General features: G+C 48.1%; 1 protein-coding gene across 1 annotated transcript in view; it reads left to right on the top strand.

The window, feature by feature from the left end:
- Nucleotides 1-15,194, top strand: part of WWTR1 (WW domain containing transcription regulator 1) — a gene marked incomplete at its 5' end in the record, with an annotated part of 86,229 nt that extends 71,035 nt beyond the window's left edge. Inside the window, 3 exons of the mRNA XM_082487025.1 lie at nt 8,884-9,017; nt 10,205-10,317; nt 11,406-15,194. Of these exons, the coding sequence (XP_082343151.1) occupies nt 8,884-9,017; nt 10,205-10,317; nt 11,406-11,590 (432 nt within the window). The 3' untranslated portion in view covers nt 11,591-15,194. The remainder of the gene's footprint in view (nt 1-8,883; nt 9,018-10,204; nt 10,318-11,405) is intronic.
- Between the last annotated feature and the right edge of the window lie 1,806 nt (nt 15,195-17,000).

Genomic DNA, 17,000 nt, shown 5'->3' with positions numbered 1-17,000 from the left:
CTCCGAGAAGGAGTAGCAGAGGGCCTGTCACAGGCTGAGGAGCCGCCGGTAGGTGAGGAGTGATGCACTTCTTTCGAGTCTGGAGGAGAATGACTGCGAAAAAACACATTAGTAGCGAAAATGGACTGGAACATCTCCATGAGCTCTGGAAGACTTTGTGGGTAGCAAAGAAAGGGACGCGTACATCTTTAAAACCTTTAGGTCTGAAACGGGGATCTGGAGGATCAGAGCAGGTTCACCAGAAGGGAGATGTGCTCACCCAGGATTTGTCGCCTTTTAGAGGCAGCAGTTGGGAAAACCTCCCGCTGATGGCCAGCTGCTGGGATTTCTCTCTGCAGCCTTTGAATGTTGGCTTTGCTAAATATGTTGGGGTTTGCTTCTTTTTTCCAACATACTATCCCAGTCAAATTAACGGAAGAAAAGGTATTTAGTGTTTGTAATGATTGAGAATTTGAGGTGCTCCTTTTCCATGCTTTTATTTCAGAACAAATAATTTTAAATTGCATTTTACCAAAACATCACTTTTCAAAAAGTAGTATAATTATTACAATCACTCACCAAATCAGAGGTTATTAGAATTGTATTGAAAGAGCTTTTTTTTGCTTCATATACAGAAAATGCAGTTTGATGTGGGTCTTTATACTAATAGAGGCTCTGACAACAGGAATACGGCTGTACTTTTCTTCCCACATACAAACTACGTGTCAGTCAAATTTCTCTCCAGTTACAGCACTGGAACCTGAGTAACTTCATCTCGTGCAGACAGAAAGACCAAATGTAGGGAGAATGTACACGCTGCCGTATAGTAGGCTTCTGTGAAAGAGAGCGATAACGAAATGAAAGTAGATGTATGGCGAGTACAGTTGCAAAAACGTTAGTGAGCATATTTGTAAAAACACTTCCTAACAATATATTTGCTTCAGTTACATTTTTTGCTCTTTTACCCCCTTCCTCTAAATATATGTTTTAAGAACTTTAAAAAAAAAAGTTGCTTAACAAAAGTAATTAACAAAAATTCTTAATACATTTTGAAACTGTACAGCACCATCTAGCTGCATTTGAAAAAAAAAAAGCATTAAAACTCTGTGCTTTTGTAGCCGCTGCAGCAACGGTGGCTGTCTTTGCACGTGGTTATTCCCATCGCCTGTGGTGAATATGCGCACGCGCTCCACGTTAAGCAGGCGCTCGGCGCTCTTGCTGAGCAGGGGCGAAAGGCAGGTGTGATTCCACTGAGGTTTATCAGGTTTTTTAGGGGCTCGTGTTAGGGCTGAATTTGACTTCCGCGGTTCAGACCTGAGTCTGGAAGCTGTAGAGACACCAGCGTCTTGTGCCCATGTTCAGTGTCCGTTGCCCGTGGATTTCGGGAGTTACATGGCGATACCGGACCTGCGTGTGCTGCGCTGTGTTCAGGGCTGTGTTCCTGAGCGGTGCTCTTGGGTCTTCTGCACACCCTCTCCTTCACTGTCGGGCGCTCAGAACATCATAGAGATGGGTGCGGGAAGAGAGCGGGGATGTCTGGTATGGGCTTAGTCATAACGCTCATCGTGTCAATAACGTGTTTGGCTATTTTTACTCTCTTTGGCTCTGTTCTTGCTTCAGGACAAGAGCAAATGAAGCTTCACAGCAGTTGTGCCATGAACACAAGGGCTGGTTTCCCTGCTCTGCTGACTGTGTATTACTTTGAATCTAACACATGCCACTCCGCGGCCGTGCCGTGCTCAGTCCTGCCCCGTACCACCCTGCACCGCTGGTGCTTGGATGAGCAGGCCACGGAGCGGGACAGTGGCACGGAAGTTACTGGAGTTTTCAGAACTGGTGTAGCTCTTGGGGAACAACGTATTTCCCACCCAGGGAAAGCAAGATGCAAAATCCATCCTTCCCAAGATAACGTTGTGAAGTTCCTGCCAGAACCTGAGCACTCCTGAGCCCTGGCAGCCGGGAAGGACGGGCAGATCCCTCTGGAGTCACCAGCGTTCAAGTACGGCTACTCCTGCCCTGACCCTCCGCTGCGGCCTCTGCCTTTCTGGTGTGACCCGTCTAAGGGGAAAGCGCTGAGTAAGCGTGCACGCTGCCGCCAGCAGCTGCCAGGCGGCGCAGAGCCTTTGAGCGAGAGGGGAGGAATTCTTCTGGTGGGTCGCAAACCTGCTTTGAGCCTGGCAGCAGCTGCGGGTCCCCACCGCCGTCGCGGGCTGCAGCTGCTGCGCCGAGCCGGGGGGAGCACGCGCTCCCGCAAGCTCCCTGCCCCGGGAACTGGGCTGCGTCGTTGTCCTCCTCTGCGGTTAGTCGGGAGAGCCTCTGGGACTGCAGGCTGGATACGCGCAAGAAGGGCAGCGTTTCAGAAAACCAGTGTAACAGCTTCTATTTAAATGTTTCTTTACTCAGTTTTGTCATTCTGCAAAAAGTTAATTGTCTGTCTTACCGGTCCCTTTCCAAAGGAGAAGGGAGAATCTGCTCGCTGCTCAAGAGCTCCATGGAAACGGAAGTAGAGGTGATGTCAGTAAGACCTCTCTGGGAGGGTCCCACAGGGAAGATGTGCCAGCACTCCTCTGGGCACAGGCGCCGTCTGGCACCTCCTTCAGAGGGGTACGGACAGGCACGAAAGGCGGTTCTGGTTCTGTAAATCCGTGCGCAGAAGGATACAGGGGCTCGAAAGAGGCTGGAGAAGGAGCGGTGTGTGCGGATGCAGAGGAAGACTTATCCCTGTTTTGTCCTCGCAGACAGAACCGCACTGGCCCGCTCCGGCCTGAGCGGAAGGATGCCCCGCTGCGCTCTTTCCGCTGCGCAGACGGACCCTTAGTGCCATTATGGACGGCACGGGCAGCGTCTCTGAGTCTCACCGTCCGCCCTGAGCGTGTGGACCGGCAGAAAAGGAATTGCGGAGACGAGCGATGTAAGCTCGCTGTAAAAATGCCCTCGCTCGTCTGCCCCAGCCGGGAATGACGGTGGGCAGCGCAGCCTGGAGCTCCGTCCCGTCCTGCCACGGAGGCTCCCGGGAACCGTGACAGTGAATCCCCGTGTCTGGCATGCAGCTAACCCGGGGTTGACATCAGAATTGTGTTCAGAGGCAGCGAATAATTAACTCACTGCAGTGTTTTGAAGCTTTTTAAAGATTTTTGCAAATAACCACTGATGAAGCTTTTTTGACGTGCCTTTGTGGTGTCGGTGTACTGGGGGGGTGTTTAATTTACTTTGTTTTGTTATTTATTTTGAAAATCGCCTTTGGGTTTTTAAAATAGCATATGCTGTAGCGCCCAGCAGGTCATTGTGGGCATTTGGTCCTTTTTGAACTAAATGCTGCGGGTTGTGTCTGCTGGCCCAGAGGAGACGCCTGCGTGCCGGAGCGGAGCGCTCAGCGGGAGAGCCAGGGCTCCTCTTGGGGTTTGCAGCTGTAATATCGCCCTTCCGGGGGCTGCCAGAGGTCTCCGGTATTTACTGCCAGGCCTTTTAACCTAGGGTAGGGGATTCCTTAATATTCTTCTTAAGAACCTTGTAGTCATGCGTCGAACGGAGAACGGGGTGTAACAGGCCATCAGCGGCTGTTGTGACGGTGTCACTGATCCACCACTGTTGACCGTTGCTGTAATAATGCCAAAGAAGCGAAGCGGCGAAGAAGTCTGACATCTGTAGCAGCACTAAAATCTGAACGAATCACCTGCGTCGGGCAGCAGCGGAGGAGGAGTGCGCTTTGCCGTGCGCGGCCTGCTTCCCCAGCCTGACGCAGGAGTCTGTCCGTCCGTGCTAGAAAGTGCACCTTGAATTAATATCACAAGCAGCGTGCCATACGTTGAAGTAAAGACGCGGCAGGGGCCGTGCCATGCCCCAGGTGAGAGCAGGTCAGGTAACCTTATAATAAACGCAGTGTTTCCTGCAGCAAAGAAGAGACAGGAACTTAGATCGGCTTTGTAAACGCCTTTCTTCGGGGCGCTGGGGGCTGCTCAGCTGGCAAACCCCTCGCAAGGGGGTCTCAGTCCTGTAGGAGATTAAACGTTGCTGGAACGGCAGGTTGGCCTGCTGCAGTTAGCGGTTAGGAGGGCCAATTACTGTGTCTGGGGGCGTGATTAATGACCCTGGGTACGAATCTCTCCTTGTCGGACCCAGCAGTAGTTGGCACCACGTTTTCCAGGGAGATGAGAGTCTGAATTCCCTGGCTGGGACAGAGCACAGCCACCGGCGTTAGGCTCTGCAAATAACGTGACGTTCGCAGCACTTTGTGCAGGAGCGGTAAGTCCGGTGCCCTGGAAAGAATGGACATTTTGCAGTGCTTTCCTGTTTGGAAGGCAGTTCAGCAAAACCCCTTCCAGTCTAACAGAAATCCTTCTCAAATGGCTCTCTGTTCATCTGCCGACCGGAGGATAAACTGCCTGATGCGTAGCAGCAGCGTAGTCTGCGAGCCCTTGTTCTTACTCGTTAATAGTCTCATCTGAGATACTTTGGGGAATTAAATTGCTATGGGAATGGGGAGTAAGTTTCAGAAGTTGCCAATGTTTTAGGTGTTCCCCTGCAATATGATAGGGAAAAATCTTTGTGTGTTTCTGCAGGGAGGCAGCGCGTGCATCTGCTGTGAGAGGACGGTGCGGTTGCAGCGGGTCGCGGCTGACCGGCGGTTGGAAGGCGGCTGTGACGGTGAAGTAAAAACGGGCAGGTTTCAGCTTGGCCGGCGCAGGTTTGCCCTCGGCGCTGGCTCGGGCGCTGTGCCCGCGGTAAAACCTGTTCTCTTGTCACTCGGCGGCTGTCAGCTGCGGTTGGCTGTCCCGGGGACAGTCACAGCTGCTCACCGGCGTGGCACAGACGTTGCGCGATCAGAGAGTTCTTCTCCCAGCGTAACGTGGAACACCTAGCGGTTAGAAGCGGGCTCGCTCAGCGCGGCTCCGCTGCGTCCGCAAGAAGGAGTTTGCAGGTTGCGCTCAGGGCTTTCACCCCCGGGAAGAGGTACTGACCTTGGTAGTTGCGCGGCTTCACGGTAGATAAACCTCATCTGGGAACTTGGGCTGTTCTGGGAGCAGTGGCCTTCAGACGCAGCCTTCGCCTCTGTGTTAAGCTAAATTTGGGTAACACAGGAGCAGTTCTGGCTGGTCGGTCGTGCCAGATGGAAGAAGCCAGCAGCAGTAGATGTAAGAAATTCCCTGCTCCTTTCAGTGCTGTGTATTTGGCTGGGCGATTTTTGAGTCGGTCTGTAAGAGAAATGAAAAGCTGTAAGGAGATTCTTGTCTAGTTCTGTGCAGTTCAGCGTGTGAGGAAGAGTATTGATTTCATGGAGGGTTAAAGATGTGAAACTCCCTTCGTGAACAACACTGTGTTTTGCAATGTACTTTGATTTTGTGTGCAACCGCATTTGGCAATTAGTCAGAGGTTCAGAAATCTCCATTAGTGCTTTTTGTTTTGCTGTTTTGGAAAGCCACCAGAGGAACTACAGACTTAAGGGAGGAGAGGTGTGTTTGTGCTTCCGTAATGAGCTCAGAGGGAGAAGGCACCACATGAAGAACGAGAAAAGCCTCATGTTTCCTGCGATCGTTTCGTTGAATGTCTTCCATAAAGATGAGTTTTATCTCTGTCTATGTTTAAAAACAATTCCATGGAATTGTACAGATTTTTCAGTGTTGTTTGGAAACCTTTCCTCGCTTTTCTTCATACGCATCTTTTGCCTTAAATATAGTAGTTCTGCGACAGCTGTGGAGAGCAGCGCAGTGAATACAAGGCTTTCGGAGTAGTAGAATTCAGCAGTCTCAGAAATAAGCTGTCTTTGGCAGTATAGTGGGAGCAATTATGTAAAATTAATTACTCGGCTCAAACTTGAGGCTGTCAGGACATCATTGCCTGTTTTGGAAACACAAGGCACTAGGGTGTCGTCCCTGCTAGGCATCCGGCATTTTTATTCGGAAGAGTTTCAAAACTCTTGCTGTGAACCCACCTGCAACAATACGCACCTTCAATCCACCTTCATCAGATACACCCGTAAATAATGACCTTTCTTCTCTGCAGCCGCATGACTTTGCCTTCATAGCTTTTCTTTGGCACTGCTCTCTGGTAGAACGGTTGGTCGTTAGCCTTTGTCATCTCCGGTTAATCGTTATTATCAACTTTTCAGCTTTGATGTTTTTCTGGGCAGCGTATTTTTAGTTCAGCTGTTCTCCCCCGTGAGCAGGGAGCGTGGCAGGCTCTCCCCTGCCCCCGCACCACACACGTACACGGTCCCCAACAGGTTGAGACACTGGTTTGCACTGTGTGAGCCGTTGAGAAGCTGCTGGATACAGAAAAGATTTTCCACCACCTCCTACAGACGGGAAATTTTGGGGCTTATGGTTGACACAGTGCAGTGCAGTTGTATTGAGCAGTACAAATGGCTTTAAATCTGATAATTGAAAATTGCGTGACTGCTGGCAAGAAATTACTAAGAAGCTTGTCCAAAAGAGAAAATCGGACTCTTGTGGAGCAAGATGTATGCATGCGCGTGGTCGTTCTTTGGCTCACAGCCACAGCAGAGAAGGTTGGGCGGCGCGGCTAGCGGTCGCCGGCTCCAGCTCCCGGCTGGAAGCAGGTCAGCTGCGGCAGTTGCTCAGGGCTGCGTCCAGGCGGGCTTTGAGTGTCTCCGAGGGTGGAGACTGCCCAGCCTCGCCGCCAGACCTGTCCCAGCGTTCCGTCACCCTCACGGTATGCAGGGGCGGTACTGGGGCAGTGCTTGCCCTGCGCTGACACGTGGGCAAAGGAGCAAAGAGAAGTCCTTTCCGTAACATTCAGACTTAGTCACGATATTCCGAAAGAGACAAATAGTCGGGTGTTGGATCTTGAACAGGATGTTCTCAGTTATTTTATTTTTAGTAGTAGCCTTTGATTTTTAGAAATGACAGCAACCAGAATGATAGCCAACATGTATTTTCCGTGTCGGCAAACTAGGGGAAAGGCTTTTCCTTTTCTTCTCCCCCCCCTTCTGAACTGACCTTTATTAGTGTGGAACAGTGTCTGGTGAGGTTTGACAATGCTCTGCCCAAGTATCAAAAGCATGAACTCCATTGCTGGATTGGACTTTAGCAGAAAAAGTCCTGGCTAAGTGTATTCTGCCTCATTTTATCTGTCTTCCTTTTCTCTTTCTTTCGCTTTCTGTGTTTCTTTCTTTCTGGCTGTCTTTTCTCTTTTTCTTTCTTGCTGTCTTTCTAGTATTAGCCTTGCATGTGTTGCTGCAGTTGCTGTTCTTATATGTAAAAAAATACTTTCGGTATCTTCGTGTAGACAGCTAAAAAAGCCGGTCTGCCCTTTTTCTGAGGTTTGTACGTTTTTGGAGACTCCAGATGGTTTAATTAAAAGCATCACCATTAGAATTGCCACTTGACAAATGTAGTGACACGCATAAGCTATCATACATAAGCTATTCAGAATCTTCAGACTATTTATTCTTAACACTTACTAAATAATTCCACCATCTAACGTAAATTATTATCGATCAGTGAATATATTGATAATTTGATTATAAAGGAAACATGGCATTAATGGGCACTGATATACATTAATTCCCAATGAGTAATTGTTACATTATTCATGAAGAGACCAAACCAGTCCTCCTCAATGAAGAAATTAATTGAAAACATAGTAAAACATCATATTCTTACCTCAAAAACACGTTTATCTTTTCTGTACCGGGGAGAACGAACGCCTGATTCAGTGGAAAAAAGTTTTCTACTGGGATTGAAATGAAATATTTCCTTTGCTTATTTCATTGAAAAAAAAATAAGGTTGAGTGGACTAGGTAAAAGGCAGATACAGCTTCATTATTTTAAGGCCACGGGGTATTTGTTTGGCACATCCCTGTGGAGCCAAACCGCCTTTGTGTAGACCTCTGTACCACTAGATGTCATGGTGGTTTCACAGAGAGAATGCTGGAAGAATTCATCTCGCCGGAGGAGTTCTGAAGCAAGTTCCCTTTGGCTCCTTCACCAGTCATCCTACAGACAGCGCGCCTGAGACGGGTCGTCAGGGGGACGCTTATTCTTAGGCAGAGGGTTCATTCCAAAGATTATTGGCTCCAAGTCTTGGTTCCGGTGGTTTTCTTCTAACGTGTTAAGTACTTTATGGCTGTGAGTGATACTCGGTGTAGCAGACTGTGTCATCTTGTAGCAACTGGCATCCTTTCGGTGCCCGATTTTGCTCTTTTGCACCAGTTTAAACTGGGAGCAATTTCAGTTAAGGTAAGCTGTTGGAAACAGCCACGTGGGAGATTAAATACGAGTCTGTCGGTTTGAAACCGCTTTATCGTCGCTACTCGGCTCTCACAGAACTTGGCCCCACTGAACAGTGACCCGCAGTTGTCACTGGGGGGTTTCTCAGCTCCGGCTTGTGTGTGCAAGCCCTGGGCGGGAGCGAGCGGCCCGTGCAGCGCGGGCGGGCTGTCGGCACGGTGTCGCGGGTGACCCACAGGGCGTGCGAAGTCACAACGTCGGTAATTCGATTCCGCGGGGATCACCTCTCGTCTCGGTGGCCAGCAAGGCTGCAGGGGGGCGGCCGTTCTGCGGGCGGCTGTGGCGCTGCCAGCGCGAGGACGCCTGCGCGCGCGCTCCACGGTGGGCATCACGCAGGGAGCGTCAGGCTGCTTTAAACAGGCAAACGGGCTCTGGTGTAGTGTGGAGCTGATTAGAAGGTCCCCAAACACACCTCCCTGCGGGCTGGGCGGTGGGACCGGCGTCCGGCCGCGGCAGAGGTGGGTATGAAAGACAACGTCTGTCTATCTACACGATGATTTTCTTCACACCAGTGCAAACAGCCGTCAGTTACGTTGTTTAGAACTACTTTCCTAAATAAGAGGATGTGTGTTTATGACGTGTTGGCTTGTCACAAGGCTGCGGTACTCCTGCGCTGTTGGAACAACCCTTCCCTTACGTCCGTCTGCCTTTGCAGGAAGCTGCGCTGTGCAGACAACTTCCCATGGACTCGGAAAGCATGGCCCCCCTTCAGACAGCCGTGAACCCGCCTGCCGTGGCACAAGACATGCGGCCTATTACGAATAATGGATCCGACCCTTTCTTGAACAGGCAAGTCCACGTCCTCTTCATTGGGCAATTGGTTCTCCTTCTTCTCTACGCTTTTAACGCCATCTCTGAAGTAGTTCCCTATATCACCTTTTTTTGTACGTACTGTGACCAGGGGGTACGGCCGAGGGGCTGACCTGAAATCTTTCAGTCGGTGCTTGTTACGGTTTGAGAAACCCATAACAGTTTATTGCCATTTAGACAATCATTTCATCACCCGATGACCCCGCCCCACCCGGGAAGGGGAATCGGGTAAAACCACGGAAACCCGGGGGTTGGGGTTGAAATACAAACAGATTTAATAGAATAAGATTGGATAATTAACATTAATAGCACTAAAGAACCAACATTGATCCCGATACCAGTACAGAATACGCAAAGATTATCCTCAGCCCATTCTGTCCATAGAAGCTGTGCACTCCCAGCAGCGGATGGCAAACGTGGGACGGTGGGAGCGCTGCGGGAGGAAGGGAAGGGCTCGAGGCTCCGGCACAGGGACAAGGGGTTCTCAGGATGGCGGCCGTCACGGGAGAGAACCAGCGTCACAGCCAACTTTCTCATTTATAGCGAGTGTGACGCTGATGGTATGAAATAATCCTGTTGGGCGGCTTGGGTCGAGTGCCCGGCTCTCGCTCCTCCTCACCCTGCACCTGGCGAGCTCGAAAACACCAAGACCTTGAAACCCCCACACCACAGCTGGCTAGAAAGTCAGTATTTTCACGAGCTCAGACTCTAGAGTCTTCTAAAAGTGCAGTTTTCCCCGACATTAGAAGAGAAATCAGTCCTGTGTCGCTCAAAGCAGGACAGTACTTCAAGAAGGAATCTTGGAGAAAACCAACAAGTGATAACGGGTGGGTTTAACCGTAGTGCAGGTGGATGCAGAGGCCTCTAGGTAGAATAGGCACATTACCGAAGTATCAATAAACGCAGGTTTTTAGGCTATCAGAACTGTTTTTGTCTAGAAAATTATATATTCATGTGTGTATTTCAAAATTTAAGAGTGGCCTCACTTCGGTTGCTTTGCATTTGGGCTGGTGTAACGTGACCGCGCTAGTGGCCAGCATTTGAGAATGAGGCCTTGTGACTCAGTGCTTAATATCTGACGTACTGTGCTGTCCTCAGCCACCCTCAGGTCAGGGGCTGTGTCTGGCAGAACATCTTACTGAGGCTTTTTCTGTTTCAATGCGCAGTGGGCCGTACCACTCCAGGGAACAGAGTACGGACAGCGGCTTGGGATTAGGATGCTACAGTATACCGACGACACCTGAAGACTTCCTCGGCAACGTAGATGAGATGGATACAGGTACAATACTCTCCTTTAGCTTAAAGTATAATGATACTAATAATAACTTTGTGTTATAACCAGTAATGTTTTATAATTGCATAACTGAATGATAATCTGTCGCTTTCCTATGCGGGAGAACAGACCGAGGCTGTGGGGGGAAACGCCTGAAAGGTACTTAGTGCCCAGAAGGTTCTCGGCTTTAACTTCGGTCCAGGTTCTACCCTTTTATCTTAGACTGATATTCAACAAAATAAGTAAAAGATGGAAAATGTGAGCCTTAGTTTGTGTTTTCACACCATAGCCGCAAGTTAGGAGGAGTAAAAATCTGGTCGTGGCTTGCATTCTTGGTACAAGTCATTGTGTTTTCTAACACTAATGAGTCTCATCGATAAGCCTCTTACAATGGCAAAGTTGGATTTGCCTTCAAACAGAATGTATTTAGGTAGTTCAGGTTTTGGTACATATTTATTTTTATATCAGTCTCCTCATGGTATTTAAAATACTGAAATAAATTGCTGTGAAATCAGCAAGTTTTTTTCCAGATATTGAAGTTCTCGGCACTTCCTCAGCTAAACTTCCTTTTGAAGTCATCAGAAGTTGCAGAGAGTGAAAGGTTTCTCCGTTAAAGGACTTCATGCTTGTTATTATTAATTTATGGAAAAAAGTACTATAAGGTCTCAGAGCTGAAGTGCTGTAAAATTTTTTTGGATTTCCGCTTTCCAAATGTGCCTTTGTTCCGTTCTGCCCCGCGGGCAGCTTCGGCCCCTGCGCAGAGGAGCCCAGAGGCGGCGGCAGCTCGGCGGCAGCGCTGCCTGCGCGGCTTTGAGCGATCGCGCCTCCCAGGGGGAGGTCGGGGGCTGATCACTTCGAGCGCTGCTGCAAAGGGCCTTGTGTGCTGTTGAGAGCAAAGCAAGGATCTGAAATTAACTCCCGCAAGAATAGGCCTCCGCAGGCAAGCGTGGCTTTGAGGTAACGTTTGTAGAGGGCAGGAGTGCGCACGGGTGCTAACGGGAAGGGGGCAGGCTCATTTCTGTATCAATCGTGTTGTTTTAAATTACCCGCCAGAAGAGTCTGGTATTTCAAAAGTTCTTCTTCCCTTTTCCTAGGAGAAACCATAGCGCAGACAGCAATGAATATAAATCCACAACAAACGCGTTTCCCTGATTTCCTCGACTGTCTTCCAGGAACAAATGTTGATCTCGGGACTCTGGAGTCGGAAGACTTGATCCCTATTCTCAACGACGTGGAGTCAGTACTCAACAAAAACGAGCCCTTCCTCACCTGGCTGTGACCATTCGCGGCCGGTTGGGCCTACAATGCAACGCAGCACTTCCTTTCCTCTTGAGATAGAAGTAGAACATCTGAAAATCCTCAAGAGATACAACTTACTGCCTTAATGACTTTTGTTACATCATCTTTATGGTCAGTTTAGTCTCTGCCTGGATTTGGTTGACACTAACTTAAATATAAAATATAAAATACATGCATACATACACACACATATATATATATAAAACATATATGCATATATATTTCTTCCTCTTTGGAAAAAAGCACACTACTTTATACATCTGTATACTTCTTTTCCTTCTCAGACCAGGCAGAAACGTTTCACTTTAGGGACGGAAAAGCGGGTGGTGTTTGTGCGTGCGCCTGGCTGGTCTCCTGGGTGTTGATCAACATCACAAACCCTTCATGAATCACAAAGTCTAACTACTAGCTAGGTCGCTTGGTTCCAAACACGGCACGACACCACGCCACGAGAGCAGCTTTATTACTATGTTTATGACAATAGTATCAGAATCTTTTGTATCAACTCACTTAAGCTTTAAAAACCTTTTCTTCATCCTTAGTAAAGCCGTGCTGTATGGAATATAGATTAAATCTGATCCGTATCAGCCGTAATAATTCTCATTATATTTTTGTAAAGGCACCAAGCGTACTATTGCAATTTCTTTTTTCAGTATATTACTGTATAGTTTTTAGAAAAATAAGTACTTCCAATCTGAAAGTACCAGAATTGCTCAGCAACGCTTTTACACTACAGTATTGTTGCAAAATAAACCAGACTGGTACCGACTGCTGCCTTTTAAAAATAGAGCAATGTATTATAAACAAGCGGTTTTTTAAAAGATCTTAGATTTTGATGTTTATTATATTAAGCACTACGATTTTGTAACTTAACACATGAACAAACAACTTTTTTTTATATGTAAAATCTGTGGCATATGCCTTAAACGCAAAAACATGCTTTTAAAATCAGGTCTGAAAAACGTGGCGCTACTTGTTAACGTCGTATGTGGTGGGAAGGAGCCCCTGGCTCCCACTGTTCGCAGTAACGCTTCTCACTGACAGCGTTTAAGCACGTGTAGTTGTATACGTGAGAAGAGCCGGTGACTCTGCCAGGGCGGTGCCGAGGCGGCGTTGCAGCTCGTCTGGCGAAGCTGCTCGGTGCTTGAGCCTCTCGCGAGTCGCAGCGGCGGACGGGACACGTGGCGCCCCCCGTGCGGAGCTGCCTATTGCGCGTCCGGCACACGCTGCTTTAGCCGAGGTTTGGGACTGAGAAGGCATCAAGGACGTTCAGCTTGCGGTTCCCCTGAAATGCAAATGAAGTCCTAAAATTCTTAAGTGTTTTGAAATTATATTATTTATAATCTATGAATTTAAGCGTTTTATATTGAAAAATATGTCTTTTTATGGGGGGCGTTAAAACTTTTCTCTAAGCTTAACCCGGGCTCTGTAGAGAGGCAGAGATGTAGCACTCAGTGTCACCGCGTGTTTGCCAGGTCTAACGACGCTTAACCAGGCCTGACCGCGCGCCGGAAAATCAATCACTACAGACTTTGTCCATCTGGTGGGGTGAAGGCAGGTGAAAAGGTCAGAGATGAGGTGATGGGAATATGGAGTGGCTCTGGGGGACGCGTGATCACGTATCAAACGCGGGTCCCTGCCGGGAGGGGTGGCTGCGGGTGGGGGTGCAGGGAGAACAAATCGCCGGCGATCAGTAGTAAAGGTGACAGAAGAAGGCGATAGAATAAACGACGTTGTCAGTGACGAACGGCTGGCGTACGCCGTACCAGAATATGGGAAATAAAAAGCACGCCCCCCGAAATCTTGAAAAAAAGAGATGGGAGGCAAAGACCTACAGCCATGAAGTTGTGTTACGTAGGGAAAAGTAGCTCTTTTTATGTTTGTTTGTGGGGTTTTTTTAATAGAAAATGAGATGTGACAGCAGAGTTGTGTCTGCACGGAACCGAATTTCTGAATGGGCATTGCGTTCCTTTTATTCTTTTGGAATTGTTGTTTTTTTCGTTGGTGTTTTTAATTATTTTTGCTAGCGCTAACTGTTGAGATAGCAGAAATTTCTTTTCAACAAAGAGGGGACCGGGCAGGGCTGACCAACATTCCTGTAATTCTGATTAATCTCTTTCTTCTAAGGGTTCCTTCAGGTTGTCAGCCTAAATTAAAAATAGGTGGCCCTAAGGCTTTGTTCTTTACTGACATGACTGACTTTGGTGAAAGAGTTGGAGCGTTTTTGGCGTCGGGCTGTGACGCCGGGCTGTAAGGCCAGCTCGTCAGTACGGCGTGATCGGCCTAACGAACCCACGGCCGTCGGTCCAGAACAACGCACCGCAGCTGCGGGTCTGAGCGCCCTCATCGTTAGGTTATGTTTGGAAAAGGCAGTTTGTTCATTTGCTAGTGAGTCTGTACTATGGCAGATTTAAGTTTTGTCATAATAAAGGATGTTCCAGGCAGATCGGGTTCTCGGCGGGCGGGAAGTAGCTGACCTGTGCTGACTGCTGTTGGGCTGCGCTGGTTTTCGTCGGCCGAAGGCCGTACGCTTACAGCCAACACTGCTGCCGTTTTCGCGTGAAGTCCCGTAGCGTGTTCGTCACAACTGTGAAGCCACAACCTTGATTCCTCTTTCATCGGTGTTTCAGGTGGCTGAGTGTCTGGGCTCAAAGACCTTAAAGAGATACAACAATCAGGAACTATGTTTCCGTGTTATTTCCATAGTAAACCAGCAGCGGACTGGGAACGGGAGGGTGCTGTGTGCTGTGGGGAACGTCACTCCCAGTGTAAAACCACTGCCAAAACCTGAGGTCAGATCTTCACTCGGTCGTGAACTAAACCACGGTTAAGTGATTCCTTACACCGTGAGCTTTTCAGTTTGTAATGGAGAGGATGTATCAGATAAAGTGCAGCAGCAATAAAATCTGGTTTTGAAAGTTCTCTTTTTCTAGAAGTTTCTGGCTTTGAATAGGCTTATGGCAGAACTCTTTAGTATTCGGTTCTTCTGAAAGTAAATTTTTTGCGGACAATATTTCCCTGTACTGTTTCAGGTTTCGAACGTTGACTTTACTAAATGGTCACTGTCGGCTTGTAGTGGCAGCACACGAAATGTGCCAACGGGACAGTTCTACTGCCTACCGCCACTGAGGGTGGCACAGCTACGTCTTGGTGATACAGCAGTGGTGGGACGTTGTTAGTTGCAGTTTGTATTCCGGTAATACTGCTCGAATGTAACTCGGGGAGGGGTCGGGTTTGAGTTTTTGAGAACAAATGCTGTTTGGGGAAGGGAAGGATTAAAATGTCTATTTTAAATACAGAAAAATGTGGGTTTTCAAATAAACTTGTTTCCTAATATGCTACATCCACGTACATGGTAGTACTTTAACTTCTTTACTTACTTCTTTATTTACTTTTTTCATTTTGTTACATGACGTGTGTGAGCATTTGGTTTTGGTTTCGAATACCTTGCAACAGATTGTATGTATCAAAAGCAATCAGATCAAACTGTTGTACGCAGGGGTCGGCTCTGTGGGGTTTTTTTTATTTCTTTGATCTTGTACATGAAAACAAATACAAATGAGCTTAAATATTTTGGATGCATATTGGTTTGTTGAATTGTTTCTTTCTTTCTTTGGAGGATTTTAGCACGCACTTCCCGGGGAGCTGTATAGCACTGCTCGGAATAAGGGTACAGACGCTATTCTGTGCAAAGGAGTACATTTTGAATGTAGATGATTAGCACTTAGCAAACGAAAGGGGTTATTTTACCATTATGTTCCAGTTCATTGGTAGTTGTTATGGCCATTAGTGATGGTTACAGTTCTGCTCATAACATTTGCACCGTACTCCCCAGTGCCACCATTACTTGTTCCTTTTAGCGGCACCTTGCGATCCCTAATTCCCTAACACAAATGTTGTGTTACGATTTGTTTAATACAGTTGTCGCTAAGCAGGAGAGTTTGCACCAAGTCCATGTGCTGTTAAGTTCTGTTTTGGGGACTTAAATAGTGCATTTTTTTTCAGTCTGATCACTTCTTCAAGAGGTTTCTTAAATTCTGTATTAAGAGAGTACCCGTCGCCTTCCCTCGGAACAAGGCACAATACCTGAGGACATCCTGGGCGCGTATTTGAGTTCTGGGCTTTCCTGTCACGGCACGTAACGTGCGTGATTTAGGTCCAACACAACTGTTACTTAATTTTAATACTCTTCCTTGAATCATTCCCTTGCGTAATTTATTCTAATTAATGGTTAGAATGCGTCTAACAATACCTTGCCTTTATATAAAAAAAGCTCTGGAACCTCCACCAAACAGAAGTGCAAATTAGCATCTGACCCTGCTTTGAGCAATGCGTTTGTTAATTCGTGGCGTATTTACTCAGGAATATTAATCGAGTTTCTTTGGCAGAAACACTGAGTGTGTGTTTGTCTGTAAAGGTCTCTCCGTTTGTCCCTAAAGATGCCAGCTCACCTCTTGGAGGGTGCCTCTGCCCCGCTCCCGGCCGGTCGGCAGTGCTCCGTGCAGGCGCTCGCTACCGCGTGGTGTTACCAGAGAGCTGTAATAACACCCTGTCCTGGTTTGAGGTAAAACAGAACCAATTTTGTTCAGTAACTTCGCTTCTTAGCGGGGCCTCTTCTAACTGAAATTAACTGCATATTGTGCAGAAAATGTTCACTCTCTCAGAGTGATAAGGCCAATGTCTATAGCTGATGCCCGGGCGTGGGATGCAGAGAGGCTCCTGCTTATACTCATTGCTATAACCCCCACGGCCAACCAGCTTTGTTATTTGCCCCGTTGGAGGGTCGGAAGCGGAAAAGCATAGTGGGGTCCCACCTGCGGGGAGGAGCGACAGGACAGGTGACCCCAAACTGACCAACAGGGTATTCCATCCCATCTGCCTCATGCTCAGTATAAAAGCAGAGGGATCAAAGGGTCAGCGCTCTTCCTTCAATGGCCGACGTCTGAGGAGGACTCTCTCTGCCTGTGATCCCAATCCTGACTCCAGATCCGGAATCCAGTTCCCGTCCATCACTGAGTCCAGCCTGGGACTGCCCCAGTGCCAGCCGGTGACGTGATTGTCATCTCGGGAGCTTGATACGGTTTTGTATATATTTTTCATTATTTCTTTTTATTTTATTAATATTTCATTAAAGTAGTTTAGTTCCTTCTAAACTCGTAAGTCTCTTTTTCCTCCTCTGCCTCTCTCTTTGTAGAGGGGTAGAGGGGAGCATCTGTCGGTCCCGTCTGGGGTCCCTCGGGTCCCCAGTGGTGGATTTGGCCTAAACCACGACACACCCGTAGTAATTCTTCGGGGGGGGAATTTGTGATGAGATTGCGATGTGCTGAATCCCCCCACCGTCTCCCAGGAGGCACGTCAAGGCTCTGCCTTTCCCAGGCAGCTGCGCAGTC

Source organism: Vanellus vanellus (genome assembly GCF_965231255.1).
Source record: "Vanellus vanellus genome assembly, chromosome: 8".
Classification (NCBI taxonomy): Eukaryota; Metazoa; Chordata; class Aves; order Charadriiformes; family Charadriidae; genus Vanellus; species Vanellus vanellus.
Note: the sequence above shows the minus strand (reverse complement) of the source record. Positions and strands in the feature narration are given on the sequence as shown.